Source organism: Aptenodytes patagonicus, chromosome 7 (assembly GCF_965638725.1).
Source record: "Aptenodytes patagonicus chromosome 7, bAptPat1.pri.cur, whole genome shotgun sequence".
NCBI classification, from domain to species: domain Eukaryota; kingdom Metazoa; phylum Chordata; class Aves; order Sphenisciformes; family Spheniscidae; genus Aptenodytes; species Aptenodytes patagonicus.
Genome location: NC_134955.1, coordinates 46,909,545 through 46,934,442, shown reverse-complemented (window position 1 = coordinate 46,934,442; position 24,898 = coordinate 46,909,545). Strand labels below are relative to the sequence as shown.

At 47.8% G+C, this 24,898-nt stretch overlaps 1 protein-coding gene across 1 annotated transcript in view; it reads right to left on the bottom strand.

Moving 5' to 3' along the window:
- Positions 1 to 23,612, bottom strand: part of FLVCR2 (FLVCR choline and putative heme transporter 2) — a 42,112-nt gene extending 18,500 nt beyond the window's left edge. The window contains exons 1-5 of the mRNA XM_076345129.1: positions 23,106 to 23,612; positions 9,851 to 9,992; positions 8,445 to 8,585; positions 3,574 to 3,641; positions 2,703 to 2,806 (exon numbers count right to left, since the gene is read on the bottom strand). Of these exons, the coding sequence (XP_076201244.1) occupies positions 2,703 to 2,806; positions 3,574 to 3,641; positions 8,445 to 8,585; positions 9,851 to 9,992; positions 23,106 to 23,612 (962 nt within the window). The remainder of the gene's footprint in view (positions 1 to 2,702; positions 2,807 to 3,573; positions 3,642 to 8,444; positions 8,586 to 9,850; positions 9,993 to 23,105) is intronic.
- Positions 23,613 to 24,898: the final 1,286 nt, after the last annotated feature.

Sequence of the window (24,898 nt, the reverse complement as noted above, 5' to 3'; positions counted from 1 at the left end):
TAAGAGATACGGCAGGACAGGGTGAAGGCATATCCACTACACAAGGACTAACCTAGAAAAGGGCTACAACAAGAAGACCCAAATTGCAGGCCAGGCTAGGCTGAGAGAGCATTCACCTTTCAGTGGAAGAGACCCAAGTGCCCACCCCATTCTCCAATATCCAAGTCTTTCCTCCCTCCCCAAATTTTAACACACTTCAGGCCTGTACAGACCTAAGTTTAAAACACCACTCGGGGTCCTCTGCCTAGTCAATGGAGAGAGATGGATATTTCTGACATCTTGCCTCACAGAGATGCAGTGATGACAGCGAAGAGTGCTGTCTGGAACCAGCTGGACCCGAGGCCATGTGAACACTGCCCTTGAGAGCAAAGCGTGGCCAAAAAGAAGTGCTGATTAATCCAGTCCCCAAACCCCTGATTCTGAGCCAGACTCCCCTACAAATACCAATACACCCAGCAGTCTCCAGGTGTCACAACTCCATCTCTCCTCTGAGCCAGGAACCTGAAGGATGTACACGGAGCTCCGTTTAACTTGATGTCAAAACACGTTCTTTCGAAGAGGTGGGCTGTTCTCAACAAGCCATCCCACCAGAGGCAGCCCCAGTTCTGGAACTGCTCGCTCGTCACAACGTAACTCGCATATTTGTACAGGCCAAATCTGCGCCTGCTAATTCCAAAAATAAGAACAGTGCAGGGGCTGCTACAGAGACTTGCCTGCCAAATAAAAGCAAGAATGCAAAGCCATTTGGTGCCTGAGCATGACAGATGGGGAAAGCCTGGCTTAGCACAGCCTCACCCTTTCAAGGAACTGCTGATGGGACAGTAAAGATCAAACACGCGTGTAGAGCTCTGCAATTCCTTCTGTTATTAACCTCCCCCTGCTCCCCTCAATCACAGCTGGATCCCATTCATTTGCTTCCCTCTCTCTCCAAGCTGACTAAAAAAAGGACTTGACATCTTTCCTTCCTGATTTTCATGTGCTTACCATTTCGTTCCTGACAGTATCTGAGCAGCGGAGGGAAGGGGGAGGGTACCTACCTAGAACATCTGGCATCTTGACAGTTTTTTAAAATAGACTTTTAAATGGGGCTAAATAAAGACTCTGTAGCACTCAGAAAAATTTTGCTAGTTCCACAGAAATCCACTTTGTGGGCTGCAATGGAGAACAAATTCTTAGCAGTGTTTTTCCTCACCTAAGGCTAAATCTATCTCCAGATAGTCCCTGGGGTCTGTAGGATAAATTCCATGGGTGGCATAGCCCTATTTTTCTGCACTCTCAGCCAGCTCTGCCCACCTACATGGTCCCTCCAAGCAAGCAGGGACCATGGAACAAATCCAGGATTTATTTTTTTTCCCCTCTCCCATTCTGCCAAATTTCAAGTCCCAGCTCTGCCTGGTGAGCCACAAAGCTCTTCAGCCTTCGTGCTGCAATCTAGCTCCACTTAGGGAGAATCAGGAAGACCATCCACCCTAGCAGTGCTAGTTGAGGCTACCTTACCACTAGCCCCGGGGCTGGAAAGAGACAAAAGTTACATTGCACAGTTAGCTAGTGCAGTTCATAACAGCTGTGTTTCTGTTTTCCAGGACTGCCAAATGAGAACTACTCAGTGGCACACAATGATCTAGAAACAGCAACAAGCGACCTGCCAGTCTCTGTATTAGTCATCTGCTCCTCTTTCCCAGCACGCCCAGGAGTCCTCAGCTACCATTCTTTCTTGTTAGAGAAGCCCATTTCCTCTCCATTTTGATCCCTGTACTTGACAGCTGGGGCCAGAAGCCACTTCAGAAGCTGCAAGCCCACAGCTAGCCAGATTCATCTAAGCTGCCCACAATAAGAATGTGCTTTTCTGGCCAAAGGTACCAGGTAGGACAATGGCAGTGGGACTCCCCCAGGTGAAAAGCTGCTGCAAGGAAAAGAACTCCAAAGTTGCCTTCAGCTTATCACCAGCACATCACCCGTAAAGCCCCCTCTCACCCAACCTGTTCAGACAACGGGTTATAGCACAGTTCTCTCAGCCAGCAGGGAAACTGAAAAGCTGATTACACAGACCCCAACATAAGACAGGAGAGGCACTCTCCATTCCCCGGGACACCCTACAGAGGTCTGCAGTGAGATCTGAGTTCCTGAGGACTGGGAGCTACAGGACACCCAGAGACTCTTAGCTGTCCCTTTGTAGATGGCAGGGTACGCTGGCCAGATCTGCCTTCCCAACCCACCAGGCAGCAAACCCAGAATCATCCACCCACAACACCAATACCCCTTATGCCTGCCCTAAACACAGCAACGCGCCCTCACACAATGCGTCTGGGCACTGGATTCAATGCGCCTTTCATTAAGCCAGACAAAGGTTCTCAGAAGCTGGCTTGTAAGGGCTGAGAAATGGTCTAGTACAGTCTTGATTCTACTTGTGCCAAGAGCTCTCTCATCCCTGACAAAGCAGCTGCTGGGCCATCTCATCTTCTCCCTATGCCTCCCTAGGGACCACTAGAACCAGACCTTGTATGGGCCCAGAGCAGACTAACACACAGCTCCAAACTTCACTTCAGAATAACTGGATTTTGAAGAACCGTATTTTTTTCCTACAAACCCTCCCAATGATTCAGTCCCTGGACTGCTGAGTTGCAGCTGCACAGGGTTGCTCCTTGCACGGTATGGGGGAAGAGCACAGTCACTAGGGGCACAGAGGCAAACAAGGGACTTACTTGTAGGTTTTGGTTCTGTCCAACCAGATGCCGGAGATGAGAGCCCCAACCATCCCCGACAGTATAATGGTGAGTCCAATCCTGCCAGCATTCACCTCCTTCCCCTGTGGTGAGACACACACACTCTCACACAAATGCAGGAGCCAAGTCATAGACAACAAGAACCAAAGTGCAGAGAACACAGACAGGAAGAGACACCAAAGTTAGTGTCCCATACATGTCTTCTGCTGATAACATGCTAACCAGAACTAGCCTTTGCAAGAACACTTTTTGGCCCAGTATGAGCCAATGCAGTGCCCTATTCTGGCCCGTGGAGAAGGTTTGGCACATCTCTCTGAGCCAGCCCAGAGAAAAATGTGTGCACTGGCCAGTGTGAACAGACACTCTCAGAGGAGTCAGCATAAACTGTATGAAGTTTGCTGTCTGGTGTTAGGATTTGGGCCAGATCAACCAGGAAACATTGGGACCCACTATAAGGCAGCATAGAAAGGAGCTCTCTGGCATGCAGCCCCAGCAGTAGCTCAGCTACTGAGGCACCCCAACCTTCTGCCACCAGAGCACGAGTGTGGGCAGCCTCCTGGTACAGATGTCCCAGTAGAAATCCCTGTCAGGAACAGGGTGGGCAACTGCTGGAAGAATTTCTCAGAAGAAAATGCTGTCATTTAGGGTGTAAAGGAGCTGTCTTTGCTAGAGCTCACCAGCTTTTGCACGGGGTGGTGTAAAGAACTAAAGGAATCAATGCTCTCCTGCCAGCCAGCCAACTTGTGCCAGAGACAGCCAGAAGTGCTGTGGCGTTGCATTTCTCACAGACTGGCAGCCAGCACTGGACAACAGCAAGCATCAGAAGGCAATGAGGGTTGGATACACTTACGGGGTAATGATGGATCACCATGCGGTTCAGCAGAGTGGACAGGGCGTAGAAGCAACCTGCATTCAGACCTGAGAGAGGGATAAAAATGCAGCATATTCAGAGCCTGCTACTTTCCTGCTGGGTAGTGAAAGCGTAGAAATGCAGAGAGAGATATCTTTGGGAGCAGCAATCCATAACAAGGCTGCCGAGTCTCAGAAGAGCCAGCCGGACTGGCTAGACATAGGTTGCTGGAAAAAATGCAGACCAAGGATAGCCAGATCTCAGCATGCAGGAGGAAGCACCCTGCAGTTTCAGGATGGTTCCTACCTTAGCAGCTAGAGGAAGGGCTATGCACATTTCTGGTACTGAAAGGTCTTGCAAGTCCTTCATAGGGTCTCAACCCTCCCTCACAGCCAGATCCACCTTTAGCATTGGAGTTCTCCCCCCAGCCAAGGTAAAATACTAGAAAAGCACCTGCCTCAGCATCACACCTTTAACAAGGACCTGAGATTCAGTTAACACCAGTGCCATTGACCTGTGTGGTTTCCTCCCAGAGAAGAGCCTGATAGCACTCTCCCTGCTGAGAGCAAGTAAAAAACATCCTCTCCAAGCCAAGAAACACCAGAAGGCAAGTAGGAGCAGAGCCGATGGTGAAGCACAGACAGCACTTCCCCCAGGCACCTGGTGTGTGTGTCTGCATGGGAAAAGTCTTGCATTTTAAAAGATATCACTGAAGCCTGAAAAAAAAAAACCCAACTGTGAAAGTAATTGTCTTTCTGAAAGGGAAGTTAGATTAACTGTTACAGGCATCAGCCACCTGGTGAAGGTTTCTCAGTATCACCCAAGGTGAGAATGGAAACCGTTGGGGTGATACTGGTCAAGCCCCATTCAGACACTCTGCTCCAGCTTACATGCAACTCTGGTTGAGTTAAACACCTTCCCAAAGGGCACAAAAAACAAAAGCTTTGCTTACAGTAGACAAGAACAGCCACATGGGCGCTGGACCAGCAGTACTGCAACGGCTACACTCTCACCTTGGGCGATACTGAGAAACCTTCCCCAGGTGGATGAGGTCTGTAACAGTCAGTGCAACTTTCTTCTCAGAAAGTCATTTACATTTGCAGTTAGTTTCTCTTCAAGGCTTCAGTGATCCTGGGCGGGGGAGGGATGGGGACACAGATTTCACCCCTGCAGCTCACACATCTACAGGCTCCATAAGGAGGCATGGGTTTAAAAACTCTGGCACAGATGCCTGAAATCCTTACAGAACAGATACACGTCAAGTTCCCACTTCCTACTTTTCCTCTTTCAGCCTCAGCTAAAAGCAGAAACATCGCAATACGTGATACAGAAGTGCAGTCTAGCAGGCAGAGCTTTGACAAAGGGAACAAAACCCTGAGTTCCCCTAACCCTGAAGTCCTCCAGCTCCCCTGACCCTCAAGTACTCAGTGATCCTGTACCTAGCCCACTCCTCCACTGGGACACTGGATACCCATTGCCCTACACAGCTCATGAAGCACTCTGAGGAGCCACAAGATTAGCAGCTGGAGGGGACATCACACTTCCTTTACACACCATCTCTGACAACATTAAGCAGAGCTCCACAGCTCCATGGCACAGAGAACAGATGAAGAATCTTATGCAAGTGATCCCAAATAAGCCAACTGCCTGTGACAACGCACCCTGCTCCAAAAGCATGTGTCAGGAGGCTACAGGGGAGGCTAGTAAGCTGAGTGACATGCTCTTTAGGCAGGAGGAATCCACCCAATCCTTTCCAAGAGTTACTCAGAAAGGCTGGAAACTCCAGCAGGGCCAGCAGCCAGAGGGGGGAGAACAATTGGAGATCCCACAGCAAGGAGGCGCCCTCCAGCCTTGAAAGCTGGCTCTTTGCAACACCTGGCTATGGCAAAACAGCCCACAAAAGCCTAATTTGGTTTCATCCTATCTCAACCTCTGGAGCACTCTGCTCGCTAGGAGACACCACAAACTGCAGTGCCAGGACATAGGAGCATGGCAGATCAGCACCGTCCCTCTACCCACTACTGCTTCACTTCAAAGCTGGGCATAAACATAGACCAGTCATTTGTGTACCTCTACTTCTCACCCAACCAAGAGGACAGCAGCCTTGTGGGGACAGCCAGACACTGCTCTGGTAGCTGATGTTGTCAGTACGCCAGCTTCACAGCAGCTCTGTGATGCATGCTATTTCCAAGAGAGGGAAGGGCCCCTGCTCCCAAGCTGGACAGAAAGCAATGCAGAGTTGGCAGCAACACTTGGCACCAGAGCCAGGCAAAATATTCTAAGAATCAAGACAATGTGCTGAATTTGCATTTGTGAGGGCTGGCAAAAGTTGTAGGCATTTCACATGTCACAGTTGCTCAGTGAAGCTTCTCCATGAATTACAGTTGTTTGAATGTCCATAAAATAGGCAAGGGTTGTTTCCAATGGGGCAGTGCCCATTTGCTCATGCAGATGAGGAAAACCAGAACTAGTAGCCATGAGCAGGATATCTGAAGGTCCAGCCCCACCTGATTCATTCGCTAGTTACCATGGTTAGCTTGTAATGTGCTGTAGAAGCACATTTTTGAGACCTCACAGTGTCTCCTCTATTTTACAGAGGCCAGAAAGGGGAAGTTTATTGCCTACGGCTCCAAAAGGAGCCCTTATTAAGCCTCAGACTACAACCCAAGTCTTCTATAGCTAAGCAGCCTATTGCCTACATGCCAGACTATTGGTCTCCCTCTTCTTCACCCTCGTCATCCTCCAGGACAATGGCTCCTTATGCAGATCTCACCGCCCTGCCTTCTCCTCACTGCCCCATCACCTTTCCAAATACTGATTCTTTCGGGCTGTCTCATCGCTCCCACTTTACCAGCCTTTCCTAGGCTTTCCCACCCTTTTCCTGCCTATTGCCTCCCAGTAGCAACATGCAGTTGCTCTCCAGCGCAGAGCCCAACCCAATAAACTCAAAAGTTTCTTAATGCCCATTCCATGTTATGTCTCAGCTTTACGGAAGCAACATCAGCAGCCTTTGGGAAAAGGCTGTCTGAGGGTTTTCCTGAAAAATAGTTCACTAGCACTAACATAGCCGCACTGCCACCAATGTTTCCAGCACTGCAAGTCTTACCACAGGAAAGGAGTTGGCAGCTGCTGGTAATATCAAGCAAGACCTTAGAGGTCTGCAGACCTGTTCTGACCTGGCATCATGTAAAGGCCCCCATTCTTTCTACAGCCAAGGGAGATGAACAAGCAGCAGGTTTCCCCCTCTCTCCCCTGACACATACTATGCTAATACAAAAGCTAAGAGAGGCTGCAGATATCTGTGTTAACTAGGGAGGATGACTTAGTTGCACTCATGTGGCTGCAGATGTCTTAAGTCTTGGCCAACGTGACTTTTGACTTGAGTAGGAAAAACTGTCCCCATTTTAAATCCAGACTAGTTAAAAAAAAGTTTCACTGCATAGTTCCCTCTCTGAGTAACAGTCACCATCTCAAGTCAAGCTGGAGATTGACATGAGACTGACACAGAGAGAAACAGAATAAATGCATAGACCAGCAGGAAGAGAGACTGAATTATGAGCCACTGAACAGCTTTTCCGTGTTGTTTGTGACTGCCAGAAGGGAATTATCCCAGGGAGGTCAGATTCTAAACATGCTCTTTGTACTGAGAGCCCTCCTCTCTCCTCTAGGACTTGTTTACACCTATTAGAACAAATGCTTTCCCCTTTCTTTTCCCTGAAGGGTAAGCGCAAACTGAGCAGGTGACACTATCCAACTTTTAGACACGGTCTGCCTGACAGTTTTTTCTATCTCTACTTTCTGAGAGGACATCATGTATTATGAAAAAAACAAAACAAAACAAACCCAAAGCAGCAGCTGCAATGCAAACCAGCAAAGCTTAAGGGCAATCTGAGAGGGGCATTTCTAGAAGACTACTGCACTGAGAAGGGAGAAGAGATTTCAACAACTCCAAAGACTGTTAGCACCCTCAGCAGGTACAAAGCCACCATCTCACCCTCTCCAATGTGGCTACTTATCCACCAGGTCCTTTAGGCACAACTGCTGGCAGAACGGCAGAACTTCCAGCACTAGTTAACTTTCCCCCTGAGGAGCTTCCACAGCAAGCTGGTAGGAAGTGAGGACAGAACTCCCTGCAGACTAGCTGGCTACAGTATATCCTATTATGCAGCCAGGCATAGACCTCAATGGCCTTTCTGCTAAAGAGAAAAGTACTTTTCCATATGACAATTCAGCATCAGGAACAGATTCAACACATCACTTTGCCCTCAGAGAAACAGACCAAGACTGCTGAAGAGAAGCAAGCGGCAAACCCAGTGTGCAAGGACAGATGGCAAAAGAAGATGTTCTCCAGTCCTTCCTTCCATTTGCTTCATAGGGACTGCCAAGGAAGCTGACACAGCCTGCACATCTGCATGCTCCACATGACCTCCACTGGGATGCCTGGCAGCCATACCCTTGCCTTGGGAAATGACTTTCACTCAGTGCTGTGACTTGCACTCAGACACAGCTCCATATATTTCTTAGGTAAGCACTTAGATTAGTTCACTGCAAGTAACTAACTGACTAGAAAAAAAGACAACAGGATAAGGAAATCTCCTGAACAGAAAACAGTCAAAGACTGGGAGAACAGTAGTGGGGCCATATTGACCTCTGTGTGCTTGCCTTGCTTTTGTTCTTCCCTAGGCGTTTGCTTGTAACCACTGCTGGAGATTACTGGGCTAGAAGGACTCCTGGTCTGTGGCAGCACAGCTATCCTTATGCTCCCCTAAAACAACTCAGGCCAGTTACTGCCCCTGCAGAGCACGGAGAGGGAGGGAGAAGCTAAGTATGTCTAGCAGTGATAACTGCACAGAAGAAAGGCCAGACCTTACCGTAAGTGACCATAAGCAGCAAAAAGTTGGCATTGCGGAACAGACGGAGGATTGATTGCACATAGGAATACTCCTCTGTTGGTCTTGACTGGATCAAGGCCTGAGCTCGGCTCGGAGGGTGTGGGGGCTTCTCCTTGAAGACTGAAACCAGACACAAAGTACACCTGTTTGTAATGGTGCAATCAGGGAGCCTGAGCACACACTGTGGGTAGAGCCATTTGAGGGACAGCAGAGAGGCTAGTAAAACCAAGTGTACAAAACACACCATCGCCTTAAGCTTTGATCTCCATGCATGAACTTATCCAGAAACAGGATAGAACAGGGTCTTTTCAACAATAACTCCTGCCACTGGGGAAACACCTTGCCTTCAATTAGCTTTTTGTGTAGGCAGTGTCTGGCAGCAACAAAAGAGTTCTCAGGTCTAATAATGCCTTTGTCTCCAGGATGATGACCAGCCAGCTGCAAAAGTGTTGCATGGAGTTACAAATGCAGAAGCGGAATGAGAAAAGCCAGCTGGCAAAGGTGGCCTGGTGCCCTGCAGTGCCCAGTGCCTAGGGAGCAATGATCTATGCCAGGTTTTATTTCAGGCCTGGCACTTAGGCTGGCCAAGCCACCTGCTATCCCTAACTAGCATTAAAGTAGCATCCAGAAATCCTGGTCGCAGATGATACTGCTGTACCAGGTGCTAGACAGCCATTTTTGTACCTTGCCTATTCCCTGCCCCAGATTCTTTGAAGTCTACATCTGATTCAGCCACCAGGCAACATGAACAAGCTGGCAAGAGGAGCCTATAGAAAAAAAAAATTACATGGAGTTCAGCAGACAAGCTCTGCTCTCCAGTGAGCATGCCAATCTTTCATGCTAAAGATCTGGCTTCCACTTCACATATTAAGCAGGGGAATTGCACCTCTAGTGTCCTGCTACTACCCTTAATGTTTCCTTCTCTCCACTCATAATTGGTTACCTTTTTTTCTCCTAGGAACACCTTGTTCCTGTGATGCCATATAACCTGCCTCTTTCTCCCTACCCTTAAGATGTAGCCAGGTCCAAGACATAACCTAAGGCCTAGCACTGTGTTTGCAGGCAAGATGACTGTGAACCTTGTAAGATTTCTGTTGGCTTTTAAAGGACTTATTCATGCCAGGGTTTTATTACGCAAGCAATCAAAGGATGAAATGAACAATTTGGCAGTCTCACTCACAACCTTTTGTATTCCCTTCTACATGTGCTGTTCATCAAGGGCTTGAAGCAACAAGATATGGTATTGCATGACCCTGTCAGCTGCATGCTAGGACACATCCCCAGATGACCTCCCCGGCCTATTTCCTAGCACCCAGGCCCCTCTCACACACAGGCTGATCTTCTCAGTCCCACCTGGTTTCATGTGCACGCTCCCACCTCCTTACCTATGACGACCAGGATGAATAGGGCTGTTGCCACGCCTGCAGTCATGAAGAACATGATGCTGATGTGGTAGGCCAGCTTCTCCACATCCTCCACATTGGGAACCAGAACTGGAGGGACCAGAAAGCCCACAGCGATGCCAAGCTGAGCAGGAGAGAGAGGGGACACACAGAGGTGTGACATGGAACCACAGCACTGCCACCACCCCACAGCTCAGCCCCCTGATGCCCAGTAATGTCTCAACTGAGCCTAATCCAATTTCACAACCAAGATGAAAATCTTCTTTACCACCCAACAATTAAGAGATAAAAGCCAGCTACCCATTGCAATTAGGCCATAAGAGAGGTCCCTCCACTGCACTCACAATTGTCAGGATATTCAAGGCAAGGTTTTATAATAGAATTGAGCAGAATTAATACCTGCCTCCCTCGAAGTGGAGGTCTTTCTTCCCTTGTCCTCCCCCATGCATGTATGTTCCTGTCCACACACACATCCCACTCCTTACCTTGCACCTGCTCTGGTGCTGGCCTGATCACCTGGTAATCCAATTTTGCTCATTAAAAATGGCAGAAAACAAGACCCTCAAAACCCACCACAATTCTTTGCTGGGTTAATGAGTTGAACCAATTTATTTTCCAGTCAGACAAGTGCAAGGGCCGAGACAGAAATCTGCCCGCTCCTGATAAGTGAGATATTAATCTGGCTCAGCCACTTTATGACACTGTTTCCTAATGAGCCCCCTCCCAAGACAAGGTTCACCCTATGACCACTAGGAGAACCTAGAAAAACATCAAGGTTGAGAGCAAAGTAATTGCTGACAGCACGTATCCTAAACATCGAGGTTGTGTGATGGGACTTGGCAACTGCCCCTGGATAAAATGCTTGGCTCTGAAGAGCTGCAAGAAGAAATGCCTGCAGCTCTAGCCTCTACTGCGCAAAGAGGCCCACATGTCCAGCTGAGGAGCTCCTGCAGTGGCAGCACACACTTTAGTGAGGACATTAGGGCTTTTAACTCCGCGGCTATTTCTCCAGGACAGGGACAAGGAGCTGTAGCAACACAGACTTTGCCACACTGATAAGTGGGACTGACAGTGGCACAGACCTTCAGTGCCACCTTCAAATGGGAGAGAGAAGAAACAGCTGCTTTGGTGCTTAGGAGCACACTCTTCTTTTCATAAAGTGGGAGCCAAAGTGCACTCAGCACATTTGTGAGTACTCTAAACACAAGAGGAGCCTGCAAAAGCCACTTTTTTCCCCCCTTTGTGTTTCACCATTTCTGGCTAGATTTCAGTCACCATTTGGTTCCCATTCACTGTGTATTTACCCATTTCCCTGGCCCTTCCCAGTGCTTGCAGCCCTCTCAGGGGATATAGTCAAATTAAGCCCATTGCATTTACCATTTCCTTACAGGAAACATTAGATTGATAGGAATCAATTAGCACCACCATGACCCATTGTGCCAAGATAATGGACTGGAGAGGATACTGTTTATGCCTCACTGACGACTGAACAGCAGCAAGACAGCACCGCTAGCCAGCTGCTGCCCTATAAAAGGATTCTGCAGTGCTCGATGTCTTCATAGTCCCTGGAAAGGGTCTATTACTCTACAGGTATGGAAAGCAAGGACTAAGAAAGGCGAGGACTATGCTGCCCATAAACCACATCCAAGCATGTCAGCACACAGAGCAGAGCTACCCAAGAGCCCTGTAACCCAAGCACAAGCTCAGACATGTTGCTTGGGCTGCCTTCTAGCAAAAACTCCTTGTGCTTTCTGCATGCTTTCTCTGTCCTATCTCCATGTTTCTGGGATGCCGATGGACTCATTTTGGAAGACCCACTCACTGGTCAAGATCAAGATCACAGAACAAATACATTTCAGGTGCCATATCTGGTAGCTGGCATAGAAATCAGCTTGTGCCATCCAGCCCCAGAAAACTCTCCACAAAATCCTTCCTCCTCCATCCAGCTGATGGATTTTTGAGACAGGAAGAATGCTTATGTTTCAAACAGAGCTATCTGCTAGACATAGACATCCTATTTAGCTTACAAAGAAGTAACTTTCAACCATGTCTGGCCAAACTTCTCCTATGTCAAACAGTGCCCTCCACTGGGACCTGGAATAGCCTGGGTCAGGATCAGCAACAGGCACCTGTGCCGAGTTCATTCTTGGTGCTGGGACATCACAGGGAGCCAGTGGGGAGAGTCACCAAGAGGTTACAGATGTGCCCCACTGGTTCAGGGCACTGTCAGGAATGAGAACATTCGGGGGTTGGTTAAACGGACTGAAGACAGACACAAGTCGTGCTGACCCAGATAGCAAGTCAAGGACTGAAAGAGCTTAGGAGGAAACTTAAGAGACCATTAGGAAGGTTAAACCTTCCTAACACCCACATGGCACAGGCAGCCTCTGACACAGGACTAAACTTGCCAGAGCTCAACTTTGTTCAGACATGGCCTATCCCCAGCCTCTCGTCACAGTGAGTCAGATCTGCTCTCCTCTTCTGCACTGCCCGCTGATCCCTGAGACTCACTACCAGCGAGCACAACTATCAGCTGGCTTAGAGGCTTCAAGCTCTGATCTTCATTAAGTAACACACCTCCCCCTTCTCTGCACGAGGGAAACAAGCCAGCAGCTGCACAGAAAAGGCAACTGTACCAAACACAGATGCTCACAGAGATCACTCCTAGAGGGCAGAAGCCTGTTTGTCTCTGCAGCACATTTATTTTGCCCTGCTTGTGGCCAAAGCGCACGCCTGTGGCCCCGGCGTGCCTGCTCAGCCCAGGACACAGCCACACTGGGCTTCACTCCTACCTCTTTAGCATTCTCTGCAATCACATGCTAGTCCCACGAGCTGCTGAACTGCAGCAAAACAAGAAAAGGAAAGGAGGAGAGATCCATGCTTTATTCTGACCTCTGACATAAGTTTCTCCAGGACCACAGTCAAGATTCACTCTTTTCAGGTCTCCCTCTAGCTTCTCCTTCCTGAAAAAGGATCTATCTGATGTACCTAGCAGAGAGGGTATTGAGAATCTGTTTTGCAAATTGTTCAGAAATCCTTTACTGGGAAGTCCTATAGTCATCACTTACCCAACAGGACACAGACTTGCTCAGCTTTCTTGAACACTGCTGTTATCTTTTCAGAAGACCTGAACAATTTTTTTAACCATAAATGGATGTTTTGTCCTCTCTTCCCTTCCCAAAAAAGGAACCACTTTTATCCATTAGGAGTTTGTTAAACCTTTGAGAAGGGACTAGGTGGTAGAAGGGAAAAGAAAAAAAAAAAAAAAAATCACAGCAATAAGAGCTACATTTTATATTTCAGAGCAACTGATGTTATTAATCCTATGAAGATGAGGCCCCTTGACTTGACTAAAACTGAAGATTTCCTGGAGGATACTCACAGACCATGGATTATTCATACCATTTTTAGCAACGAAGACAAGCTCTAAACAACACGATGAGTGTTACACACCACATACTTTACCTTTCACAAGGAGATTTTTAGCCTGGTTCTCAGCAGGCCAGTGCCCACATCACCATCAGCCCAACAGGCAACACTGTAACCGGTTAACCAGAAAATTTAAAGATGCCTTAGCAAGGGAAAAATAACTTTTCTCCCTTCTCCACACCTCTCTCATCAGGGCTGGGAAAATAAAGCAATGTACAAACAAGGTTGGTTCTGCAACAGTCTGTACTACCCTCCTTACAGAGACTGTCAGTCATTAGGGTTCACAGTGCAGTTCCTCTCACCAGCATACAAATTAGCATCTCCAACCTTTGTACAGGCAGAAAGGTCTCCAAGACCTATATATGTAGGCTCTAGTTCCCAAAATTTGGCACATCATTCAGCATCCCCACACCCAAAACACACAACACTGTCCTGATCTCTGAGAATCTCTCCTCAGGAACCAGGTTGCTGGCACTTTATTTTAAGAAGGCTTTGGAGTAATTTTTAAACAGAATACCAGGGAAGTCAACAACTACAGCAGAGTGCACTGTCCAGGTGACTTGTTCTTTAAAGGCTGATAACGGATAGAAGGAATGTATTTCCTACCTGAGTTTTGTCAAGGACCAGTCCCAACAACATCGTCATATTCAAGATTCAAGCGTATACAAGAACAGGCAACAAAACCAAGAGCAAGTGGCTAATAAGATAGTATAAATATACCCTAAGTCTTGAAATGGAAAATGGGTTGTCTAATTTAAGTTTAGCTGTTTGTATACCAAGAGTCTGCTGAAGGAAGATAATCAGTACAGTATCAGCATAAAAATTGTAAATGAATGATCGATGGAGGAGTGGGTCTCCACCTTAAAGAAAGCTAAGAGTCAGCAACAGGAATACAGAAGACCTATAAAATTCCATAAGTAAGCACAAATATTGACAGAGGAGACCACCAAACCCAGAAGGTCAATTAAAGTGTTAAAAGATAGAAAGGGAGATGCTGCAAAGGCAGAAAAAAATACAACAGTGAGAAATTTCGACAATGCCCTTGCAGGCTAAATAAGCGTCATGACAGAGATGATGCAGAGACTGCATTTTTTGATTCCATAAATACTCTTTTCTGAGGAGAACCTGTAAGAGGCAGCACAATTTGTGATTTAGACCTAGAGCAGCACAGTGTGACCACGATCAATATTACAGAACAGTTCTACACTGCACTCAAATTCAGCTTCCTTGCAGCAGCGACAAAAAAAAAAAAAAACAACACCCTCCAAAGGACTATGGCAATATTTAACTCACAAGAGGGAGCTGCCTTAAAGGAAAGAAGCTTGTTAAAAGGAAATTAAAAAGAAAAGCCAAAGAAATTAAATGCTTGCAAGTGGCATTAAGACTCTGTAAAGACTGCATCAGAGGCTCAGTGTAAGCCTAGAGAATATTAGCAAAAGATTTTAGAACACAATAAAGGAACCACAGTTAAGTGTAAAAAAAAAAAACAAAACCAACCAAACAAAAAAAAACCAAACAAACCCAAAAACCAACACCACCCAACTCAAAAAACAGACATTATTCCTTCAAGCAAAGCAAAAAAGACAGCAAGCTGGACCAAGATAAAGTAAAACCATAATTAGGCCAAAAAAGGCTGTGGAACAACTTTACAAACTAAGTCAAAACTCTTCAAAACTCTTCAAACACAGCAAAATCAGGAAGCCTGCCAGAAAGTCTTTAGGGCCAAAAGATGATCACTGTGGAAGGAGAACATTAGAGAAAGAGGGAGAACTAAATGAATTCTTGCACCAGCATTCACGACATATTTACGGGAGGTTTCCACATCAACAGAACCTCTTCACATGACAAAAATCTGAAGCATTTATCAGTGGAGGATCTTAATCAATTTATTTCAACTAATTTCTTCTACGAGGCATCAGGACCAGATGGTATTCATCCAGGAGTTCAAAAGAACAAGTAAACAGAAACCCCACACTACTTGCACACAAACACACCAAACTGCTAACTCTGCTCTGTTACCAAATACTCAAATCAGGAATGGAGGAAGGGAAAAGTGATGTGAATTTTTAAGACGCCTGGCACAGGCAGGAGTCCCAGGAAACCCCAGGGCCAGCAGCCCACTGGTTTGGCCAAATGGGCAGAAACTGTAGCAATCAAAAGATTGAAGTTTACGCATTGATAAACACCAATACAACAGGCTTTTCAGACACTATCATTTCAACACAATCCCAGCAAGTTCCCAAGCCAAGACTTCAGAGAATTAGGAGGATACACTCCTTTTTTACTATCTTTCCCTTAGCACTTATCACTGACTGGCCTGGGCTGCCTGACAAATTTGGCCTTACCTAGGCCAGATGCTCTTCTGTTCTGATGCACTGTACCTTTCCAAAGGAAAGGCTTTTGGGAAAAAAAATAAAATCAAGGGCTTCACCTGCTCTCAGCAAAGAGAGCTCATTGCATTTGTCAACACACCACTGGAGCTACTCTACCTTTCCACTCCCAGAAGAGTGACTTTTAACAGGGCCCACACTCATTTTGACCTGGAAGTCAATCTTTCACACACACTGCCCGCACCACCACCACCCCAGATCAGCCTGGAGAACAGAAATAGAAGAATAACCACCCACTGCAGACCTCTCTTTGAGGGATGTTTGTGAAACTCCATCAAATTCAATGTTTTAAAGCATGAATAAAACCAACACTTCACCTGTGCCAAAGACTTCCCTCCTGGCAGCCCTACACTGAGCCACCCACACAGTGCCACTGCCAGAAGCCTTCTGAGGGTCACACCAACCCAATTCCCTTCAGGGCCACCCCTCCATTTCTAACGGAGCCTCCTCCACTGCCTCTGAAAGCAGGGGAGCAGGAAAGATTCATGTAACTGCTGGGGAGATGCAGTACCAGTCTTGAACCATTTACTTATAATGCACAGCACTGCCACTAATCCTCAACATCCACATCAACCAAGGAACATGGAGATGAGGAATCCTCTAGAAAACCAGAGGGACTACCATGCTTTGGAAGAAAATGACTGATATTTCAATTGTTTCAACAAGTCAGTCCTGCTGTACATGCTGATTTACCTGTTTTCTGACAGATATGTTTAAGCCTGTTAGGGCTTCAAATTTTCAAGATGTTCTTCTCCAGACACAATAGTAGAGATGGGTTTGGGGTTTTGTTTTGGGGTTTTTTAAATTATACTTGATTCTAATACAAGTGGCTTCAGATACCAAAAGCTTAAAAACAAATCCTGTGAGATTCCCCAAATGAACGATGAGAACTGACCCGACAATATTATCACCAGGGAAGCCAAGGTTCTCAGTGAAAAGTCAACAAAGCAAGCCTGCACACTGCAACTGTTGTTCTTCTGGAAACCTCCATCTCAGGTAACCACCAGAACAATACTTTGTCTCTCCAAAAATCTTACAGACAAAACACACAAGCCAAGTACAGCAACATCCGTGCTGTTCAGTAACATAGGAGACTAGATCAGGATGTCACGCAGCCCACACTAGCTACCCTGTAGTGCAAACCAGTACAAAGATGCAGAACGTAACTGGTAGTGGCAAAAGGACACAACTGACAGGTGGGACGAGGGGAAAGTTGCACAGTTTGCTGGATCTGAACAATGTGCCTCTTGTTGCAGTAGGAAAGTCCTTATGAAGGGGAATAGAAGGGATCTCCTCCTCACTACATTGCTTTTACATGTATGAGAGAGGGGAACTTTGAACCAAGTTCAATACACACAGGACCTGTGCCAGATGCCTCTCCAACAGTTCTGCAAACATAATTAAATGCATCAGACCTGGATCTCCATTCACCCAGGGAACCCCTTTGAGGGGGTTCCTATTGCAAAGCCCTGCGCAACACAGCCTCTTCCTCTACTCTTGTCTGTGTGTCCCAAAGCTCTGCCCTGCTGTGCTCCCTCCTTTTCTAACTACAGGTGCCTCCCACACTATAACCATGATATTTCACAGGAGCAGCTAAACTTTTGGGCACTACAATTCACGTATCGCAATCTGCAGAGAGCGGCCAGCCACCCCTTCTCACACCCTGTGACTCCTACTGCATATCGGCTTCCCAATCCTTTGCTATCAGCACAGGTCCCAGCTGCCTTTCTATACAAAAGGCTACAGTAGAATTGAAAATACCTGACTGAAAAGCTGTGTAAAGCAGAAGCTGCTAGCTCCTATGCAGTATACTTTTGTATGGATTGCTGTCCAGAATATGCTTCTTCCATACCACTGACAGCAAAACTAAAAGAGCCTGTTGAAATCCAGATAATCAGGAAGTCAACCTACATAAATGTTTGCAAACTACAGCTTAGTCACCTTTCTTGCAGTTTTAAGAAGCAGAAAGGACCCAAGTTGTGAAAGGAAAAATTGTAATCCAGGCCTTGTGACGAGATAAGACAGGGCTTAGGCTCTTTTTTACTCTCCCACTGATGTGGGAGATAATGTATTTTTTTCAAACTGCGCTTGCACAACCAAAGCTCTTCTGGAAGCAAAGCAAACTCCCTTCCTCATCACACTTCTGCTTCTGTGGCATCATCTCATACTGCTTAATATGATGCAATGCCGTATGATGAAGACTACTTCTCTATGCAAGACATTCAGGGCCTCTCAGCCTTGAATGCACCTTCCCCCAGTTTACTGGGAAAGAAATGCAACACAGCAGAACAACAGCAGTAGATAAAAGAGAGTAAAGCAGAAGGAGGGTTTCAGCTCTGACAGCTACCTCAGCTGCTGCTGGAATCCTCAGTCAGCATATAATACTTTGGTTGAGGTCCTACTACAGTCACCTAACATAGCCAGCCCCGGAGGATCCTGAAGGGCAAGTGCTGAGGGTCCCATAGGGCAGGCCCTCCTAGCAAAGACACTGCAGTCATTCATTTAACTCCCATGCAACTTCCACAGAACATAACCCAAAAGTCAACTGCTTCTATGAGGGAGAAGGGGGAGCTGCCTTTGCTGTATGGCTGGGAAGGGAGCACCAGATGAAATGGGTAGAAAAAGTTCATTTCAGGCTCCAGTGTCCATTTATAGAAATTTAGGCATTCCTGGGAAAGCCACATTGCTATTTGGTCAGCACACCCTCCCACACTGAGCCACGTTCAGGATCTCGGAGAGCTGGCCACACAGCACTCCTTGTGATCCAAGTGCTCTGATCCACCCTGCCCTTCTTTACAGGGGGAGAAAGGAGCCAGGGCTGGAGAATGTCAACCATTAACTACTGCCATTATCAGCTCCTCTTGGTTCCTTGCTAAAATCTTCTCTATTCTAATAGCTAAAACCCTGGGAGACACAGGGCCAAGCTACAGAGGGATGTGAGGCAGACCACCACCTGCCCCTATTTCTAAGAGGGATCAAATCTCATCTGAAGAGATGGGGAGCCTCCAGCAGGGACAGAACAGCCAAAGAGAACTAGAAGTCCACTCGAAGACAGGAATTCCACAGAATGTTCTCCATTTCCACAACACTTCTTAGGCTTTCAGATGCTGCCTTCCCTGAAGGGCGAAAGGTACAGAACAGAGTTAGCAGTGAGGCATCAAACAGCAGCACATGCTCGGCACAAACAGCACTGCAGGTTCACCAGCACAAAAGCAATGGCCATTCAGATGTTGCAGACCCGAGGCAACACCCACCCCACCTACTACCCCATGCAGATTCTTTCCCCCAATTCAGAACAAGAGGAAAGGACCCACCAGGAGAGAGAGAGCATTTCCCTGAATCTCATTCACAGCTTATCATCCAGTTTGTCCACTTCAAAAGCCATCACCTAATCACTGCTAGACTGGCACTCCCAGCAGTCTGCAGATAGCACCTAGAAGCTCTGCCTCAGGCCGTTTCTGTTAGGGAAGTCCTGAATCTTTGAAGTCACGTGCCAGCTGCATCAGAACAAGGACCCCTGAAGATCAGTAAGGTACTGCATCATCTTTCCCCAGAGGCAGAGATGAACATGAAGCTGAAGTTTTCTTTCCTCCCAAACCACATCGACACCTTTTATCAAAGGTGATAGATAGATAGATAGATAGATAGATAGATAGATAGGATCCCTGCTAAAAAATGAAGAGGCAAAATTACAGCAGAAAGATTGTCTAACACATCTGCATCCTTACTCCCAAGCCCATCAGCTGCTTGTTTCTCTTTGTCAGAATGGCAAGAGCCGGGAATAAGGCCTATTTCAATCAAAAAAAGTAACAAATATCGGTGGCAAAGCGATACAAAGTCACAAACAGAAATGTTTTCATTGCCCCTGTGCAACAGTTATACACTTCTCTGAGTGCTGCCCATGTGGCATGTCCATCAGGTGACAATAGGGAGATACCCCTAACATGCCTGAAGAAGCGTGGCCCAAGCACAGCAGTCCAGCATGCACCATGACAGCTGAAGCAGAGAGCTGGTACCTGGCCACCAGGCTCCAGTTTATAAATCTCAAAAAGCTGTGAGAATTTAACTCGTTACCTAAACATCCCCCCCACTGTGTTAGTTCTGTCACGCCACAGCACTGTGTTTCCTCATCCCCAAAAGACAGCAGAGCAAGTATGTTAAAGGAAAGGGCAAGGCCTGCTGCTCCAGCAAGCCCATACTCCTGCAAATGCTAGTATCTCAGGAGAGTGTTTCTTCCCGCTGCGGTCCTGTCACCAGCAAGAATGAGGGGACAGTCTCCCTCTGACGTAGAAATCAGAAGCCTGTTTGCTGCAACCTGTCAGGTCTGAACCATTGCCCCAAACAGGGAACGGGCTGATGAATCAATACACCAAATGGAAGCAGCACAGCCTTACGCAAACCGCTCTCCTGCCCACCTCTTGTGTATGTGACTTCACATAGATATCCAGCACCGAGCTCCTCAAGTGACACTGCTGACGACGTAGCAGGCACGCTACTACTGACGGCTGTATTTCAGAAGCATGTCTGACAGATTCCTCCCGATATTCAAACACATCTGAAGGACATCAGTGAACTCTCCAAAACACTTCTGCTTCCTTAGCCCAGAACTTCAGCCTGAGAAAAAGTTCCCACATAGATTTTCCCTAGTCTTTTAAGCAATGAGAAGCTAGAAATATTTTAGTAACACTAATATTTTAATGCGAAAGTATCCAACATGCAAGTAAACCCCATTCCACACCTCCCCATACATGCACTTGCAGGGACAAGGAAAATGAACTAATATCTCCCTGTTAAAACGGGGAAAAGTAAAATGTCATGAAAACCGTCAGTGGGTAAACAAGAGAATGTGATCACCTCCTCCACAGGTGTCCAGACTCCTCTCTTCTAGAAGCTCCCCAGCATTGATTCAAGAGTGCTCAACCTTACCCTTCTTTGCACTTCAGATACCACAGCCAACACATGACCAGAAACAACCGAGGAGAGTCTGATACCCTACTAGGGATTGTTTGTTTTTTAAAAGATATTTAATACCTAGTCTGACTGATTCAATGATTTACTGTTCAGGGCCAACTCTGAACCTGAAGGTTACCACCACTCAGCAAGCAGCAGCGGCGTCCTGAGCAGACATCACCCCGGCAGACCTAGATGAACCAGCAAGCAGGGCTCTCCTCAGGACAGTGCTGCCTAAGGCCAAGAGGGTAGGAGCAGAAAGAGGGCAGATGTATCAAACAAGGAAGCAGTGATACTGCCTTACTCCTCCATGTAGTTGGTTGCAATTCTTGATAGAGAGGGACATCAGTACTTGGCATTCAATAATAATAATCATGATAACAACTCACGACAGTTTTCCACCTTGAGGATCTGTAACTAAGTGACGTGGCAAGGAAAGGAAAAACATACAGTAGAGGAATGGACATAGGGAATAATTGGCCATACTGGCATACTGCAATTACAAACCTGCTGTATTATACCCTTTGCTAAAACACAGTCTTTAACTGCAGAGTCAGAAAAAAAAGGACGCCTCTATTTCTTCCCCCTGCCCAACGTCACCAGTAAACAAAATAGCTACTTTTCATTCACTGTGATTATGCACCTCAGGACCCTTGACTAAGGGAATGAATACTCCTTCCTATGGAGCATGCCCTGCCTTTAGTCATTGCCATTTCTGACTTCTCCAATTCTCTAAAAGGAAAGTCTGGGCTTACAAAGCAAAGGCTGTGTACTGAACTGAGGTCTCATCGCCATGTCATTTCAACCCCCAGAGCAGTGTGGAACACCAAAAGTGTAGTCAAAGTTTGCTCTTCACAACTGTTATACTAACCCGCTCCTTTTAAGACGATGAGGATACCACACATGCATATAGCACAGGCTGAAAACTTCATTGTTTGGATTTCTTATGCACACTGTTGAGTAACTCCACCTGAATAATTAAAAAAAAGTCTGACAGCAAAATGCTCAGTTACTTATTTACTCCTAAATCAGCAGAGTGCTCATGCCAAGTTAAATGCCTTCCACTCTAAAGATTCATTTAAAACACATAAAAAACAGCCCACTAGCCTGGGTGATAAGAGTGAAGAAGAAATCTTAGATTCACTCAGAGAAAGATAAGTATGTTTTCTCTTTCCAAAAGATGTAAACCAGAATCTCCTTAATTCCCTAGTGCTGTTTCACAAACTTCAGTTCCTCAAATACCATCTCCAAGCATTCACCTCTTTTTGCCTCAGCAGTGTCTAAATAAATACAGAAACCCAGGAATGTGGGGAAAGGAGACCTCAAACCCAGTGCACACAAAGTTATCTGTGAAGAAGAACCGTGCATTAGAAACTACCTGAATTGCAAACCATTCAAATCTGAATAGCAGCCACCCACAGGCTGAGTCAAAGATGGTCCAGGGTGGTGCAGAGTCATGTGTAGAGGAGTACATTGGGTCTCAAAGCAAGGGGCACAGGTCCAGCCTAGCAGCTAATGCCGGGTTCTGCTTCCCTTTTCTTCGTGTCAGCGTTGCAGAGCCAGACTCACTTCGTTTATGCCACATTGCATCAGTATTGGCCTATTGGCTTCGTGCAACAGGGGTGAGTGGGTGTTCTGGTGCAAGGGTCAAGAAGCCATTTCCGTGATCCTTTCAAAGCTGTGGAAAAATTTATCCTCTGAGCACTAGCTGGCTACAAGAAAAGACCATCACAGCTTGAGCAAGTGTGGGTCGCTGGCCTCCCTGACCCACCTTGATACAAGTGCTCGGGGAGCTTACCTCACCCTAGCCTGATGGAAGGTTTGTTTCTTTTCAAAACAACTGCTTGTGGAAACTCTGTACCTACTTTTAAGAGGTATGAAAATGCTAAAGTCCTTTTCCTTCAGGGCTCAGTGACAAGTACTCTTTTCAGCAGACAGCTAATCTCCTTTGTCCCATCTAGTTGTCAGGAGGAGGAGGATATTGCAGTGTCAAGTCTAGGTGCAACTGTAGATCTGAGGTTTGCAGGACACTCTGCCTAAAACACTGTTTCTCAGCACCGCACATTCCCCTCCAGCCCATCCATGGTTCTACTGAATCATACCCCTGGACTGGAGATTTGCAGCCATGGGAGTAGGAGGGCACTGGAGAAGACCCTGAGCCCAAACATCTCTCAAAGCCAGAATCGTATCCAACCCCCATGCTGCCCCCAACGTTGTAGACTTAGGTCCCACTTGCCTCTGCCACCACCATCAGCCCACAGCCTAGCCTCAGCTGCATCCCTCCAGGTGCCAGCTGCATTTCCCAGGGGAAATTTCATGTAAGTGCCTCTTACCGTTGCTGCTGCCCTCCAGGCCCTGTGCATCTCTTCCCCCTCCCTGGTTTGCCCCCTTAGCACTCCCAGTCTCCGGCCAGGCAGGTGGCAGCCCACCCCACGTGCCCGGCCAGCCAGGGGGCAGCCACCCATTACCTGGTTCCCAAAGACAGCGATGGAGCAGGCAGTGGAGACCTCGCGGGAGCTGAACCAGACGGAGGCGATGCGCGAGGGCATGCCCAGGATGAAGACCTGGGCCAGGGAGCAGATGACCTGCCCCAGCACAGTGATGGGGAAGAGGTGCGGCTTCAGGCTGCCCAGCTTCACCCAGGCACCCAGGGCATTGAGGGCCGAGCCAGCCAGGGCGATGAGGCGCAGGCCCCTCTTGTCCAGCAGCCAGGCGACAGGGAAGAGCAGGGCGATGTAGGTGAGCATGTAGCTCATGGAGAGCCAATCGATGGCGAAGGCGCTCACGCCGTAGAAGCACACGAAGACATTGTTGATGCTGCCGTACTGGATCCACTGGAAGGCGTTGCACAGGGAGTAGCTGCTGAAGAGCAGCACCATGGCCCAGCGACGCCGGGACAGCCGCACCTCGGCGGTGGCAGCAGCGGCCTCACCCGCCGCCAGCCCCGGCGCCCCGGCAGGCTTCTGCTGCACCATGCCGGCAGCGCAGGCCGCTCCGCTCCGCTCCCCGCTGGCACCCACCTGGCCGGGAAACCCCACCCGGCCGCCTACCGCCGAGCTCACTGGTTGCCGCCGCGCGGGGAGGCGCCACCGCCCCCGGCCCGGCCCGGCCCGGCCCGGCCCTCCCCGCCCTTCGCCCCGCCCCGCCCCGCCGCGGGGGCGGGAAGGGCGTTTCGCTGCCCGGGAGGTACCCGGCCTGCGCCGGCCCCGCCGGGGTACCTGTGGAGCGGTAGCCGTGGCGTGGGCCCTGCAGGAGCGCTGCCCGCGCCACAGCAGAGGGGCCGCGACCCCTCCCCACGGCCGCCACCACCCCGCCGTTTCCAGGCCCCACCGAGCGGCCGCCTCGGCCTAAGAAAGGCCCGGTGCAGGCGAGACTTCAGTCGTCAGTGCATAAACCAAAGCGATGAACAGGACGTGGACTGACCCAGAACCGTGTCCTGGGGGGAGGCTGTGTGCGTGTGGACAGTGCCTGATCCAGCCAGAGATGCCAGGGTGGACGCGTGGATGATGAACCAGTTTTGGGTTTCGTTTGGGTTGGCTTCTGATGTTTTTTTTCATGACATGGCACACTACGAAGTGAAAACATCCAGTGAAGTCAAAACGAAAACATCTCAATGTGACTGAAGCAAAAGAGCCAAAAGTGATGTTTGTTTTCATCCTCATGGGGAACTTGCAGTTAATGAGTCAGCTCTTGTTTTCCCATTACTTTAGCAACATGCCACTCTGACAGATTCCTGCCTGGAGATCACTTATGATCTACAGTTCATCGTGTCATCTGAATTGTACAAACATTACTCAGCGCAAGCTTTAAAACGTGGTCTTGGCTGCATGCCAGTGTTGTTCAGCTCTCTTCCAGCATTAAACACACAGCTCAAAGTTCACTTGGAAAAATGGGAGCGATGACCTGTCTTTAGGATGTTGTATTCCTGAAATAAATACTTGCGTCAGAGAATGAAAAAGTGAAGTTTCTCTGGCTTGTATTTACTTTGTGGAACACTGTCAGAGGTTACTGATGCTGTCCTCTGACTTATCCACCTGACTACTGCCAGGAGCAAAGGCAGACACTCAGCTTTGATGCCTTTACGTTCTTATTTCCCATGTAAGCAAAACAAAAAAAAAAAGCTTTGGGCAAATTACTCCAAGGAGAGCAAATGTCACCTTAAGTGGTTCTTGCTGTGTATCCTCACAGAGCTCACTTCTTGTGTGACCCGTTTAGGTTTCCTACTCCCAGCAGAGTGGCCGGGAGCACAGCTGGAGACAAG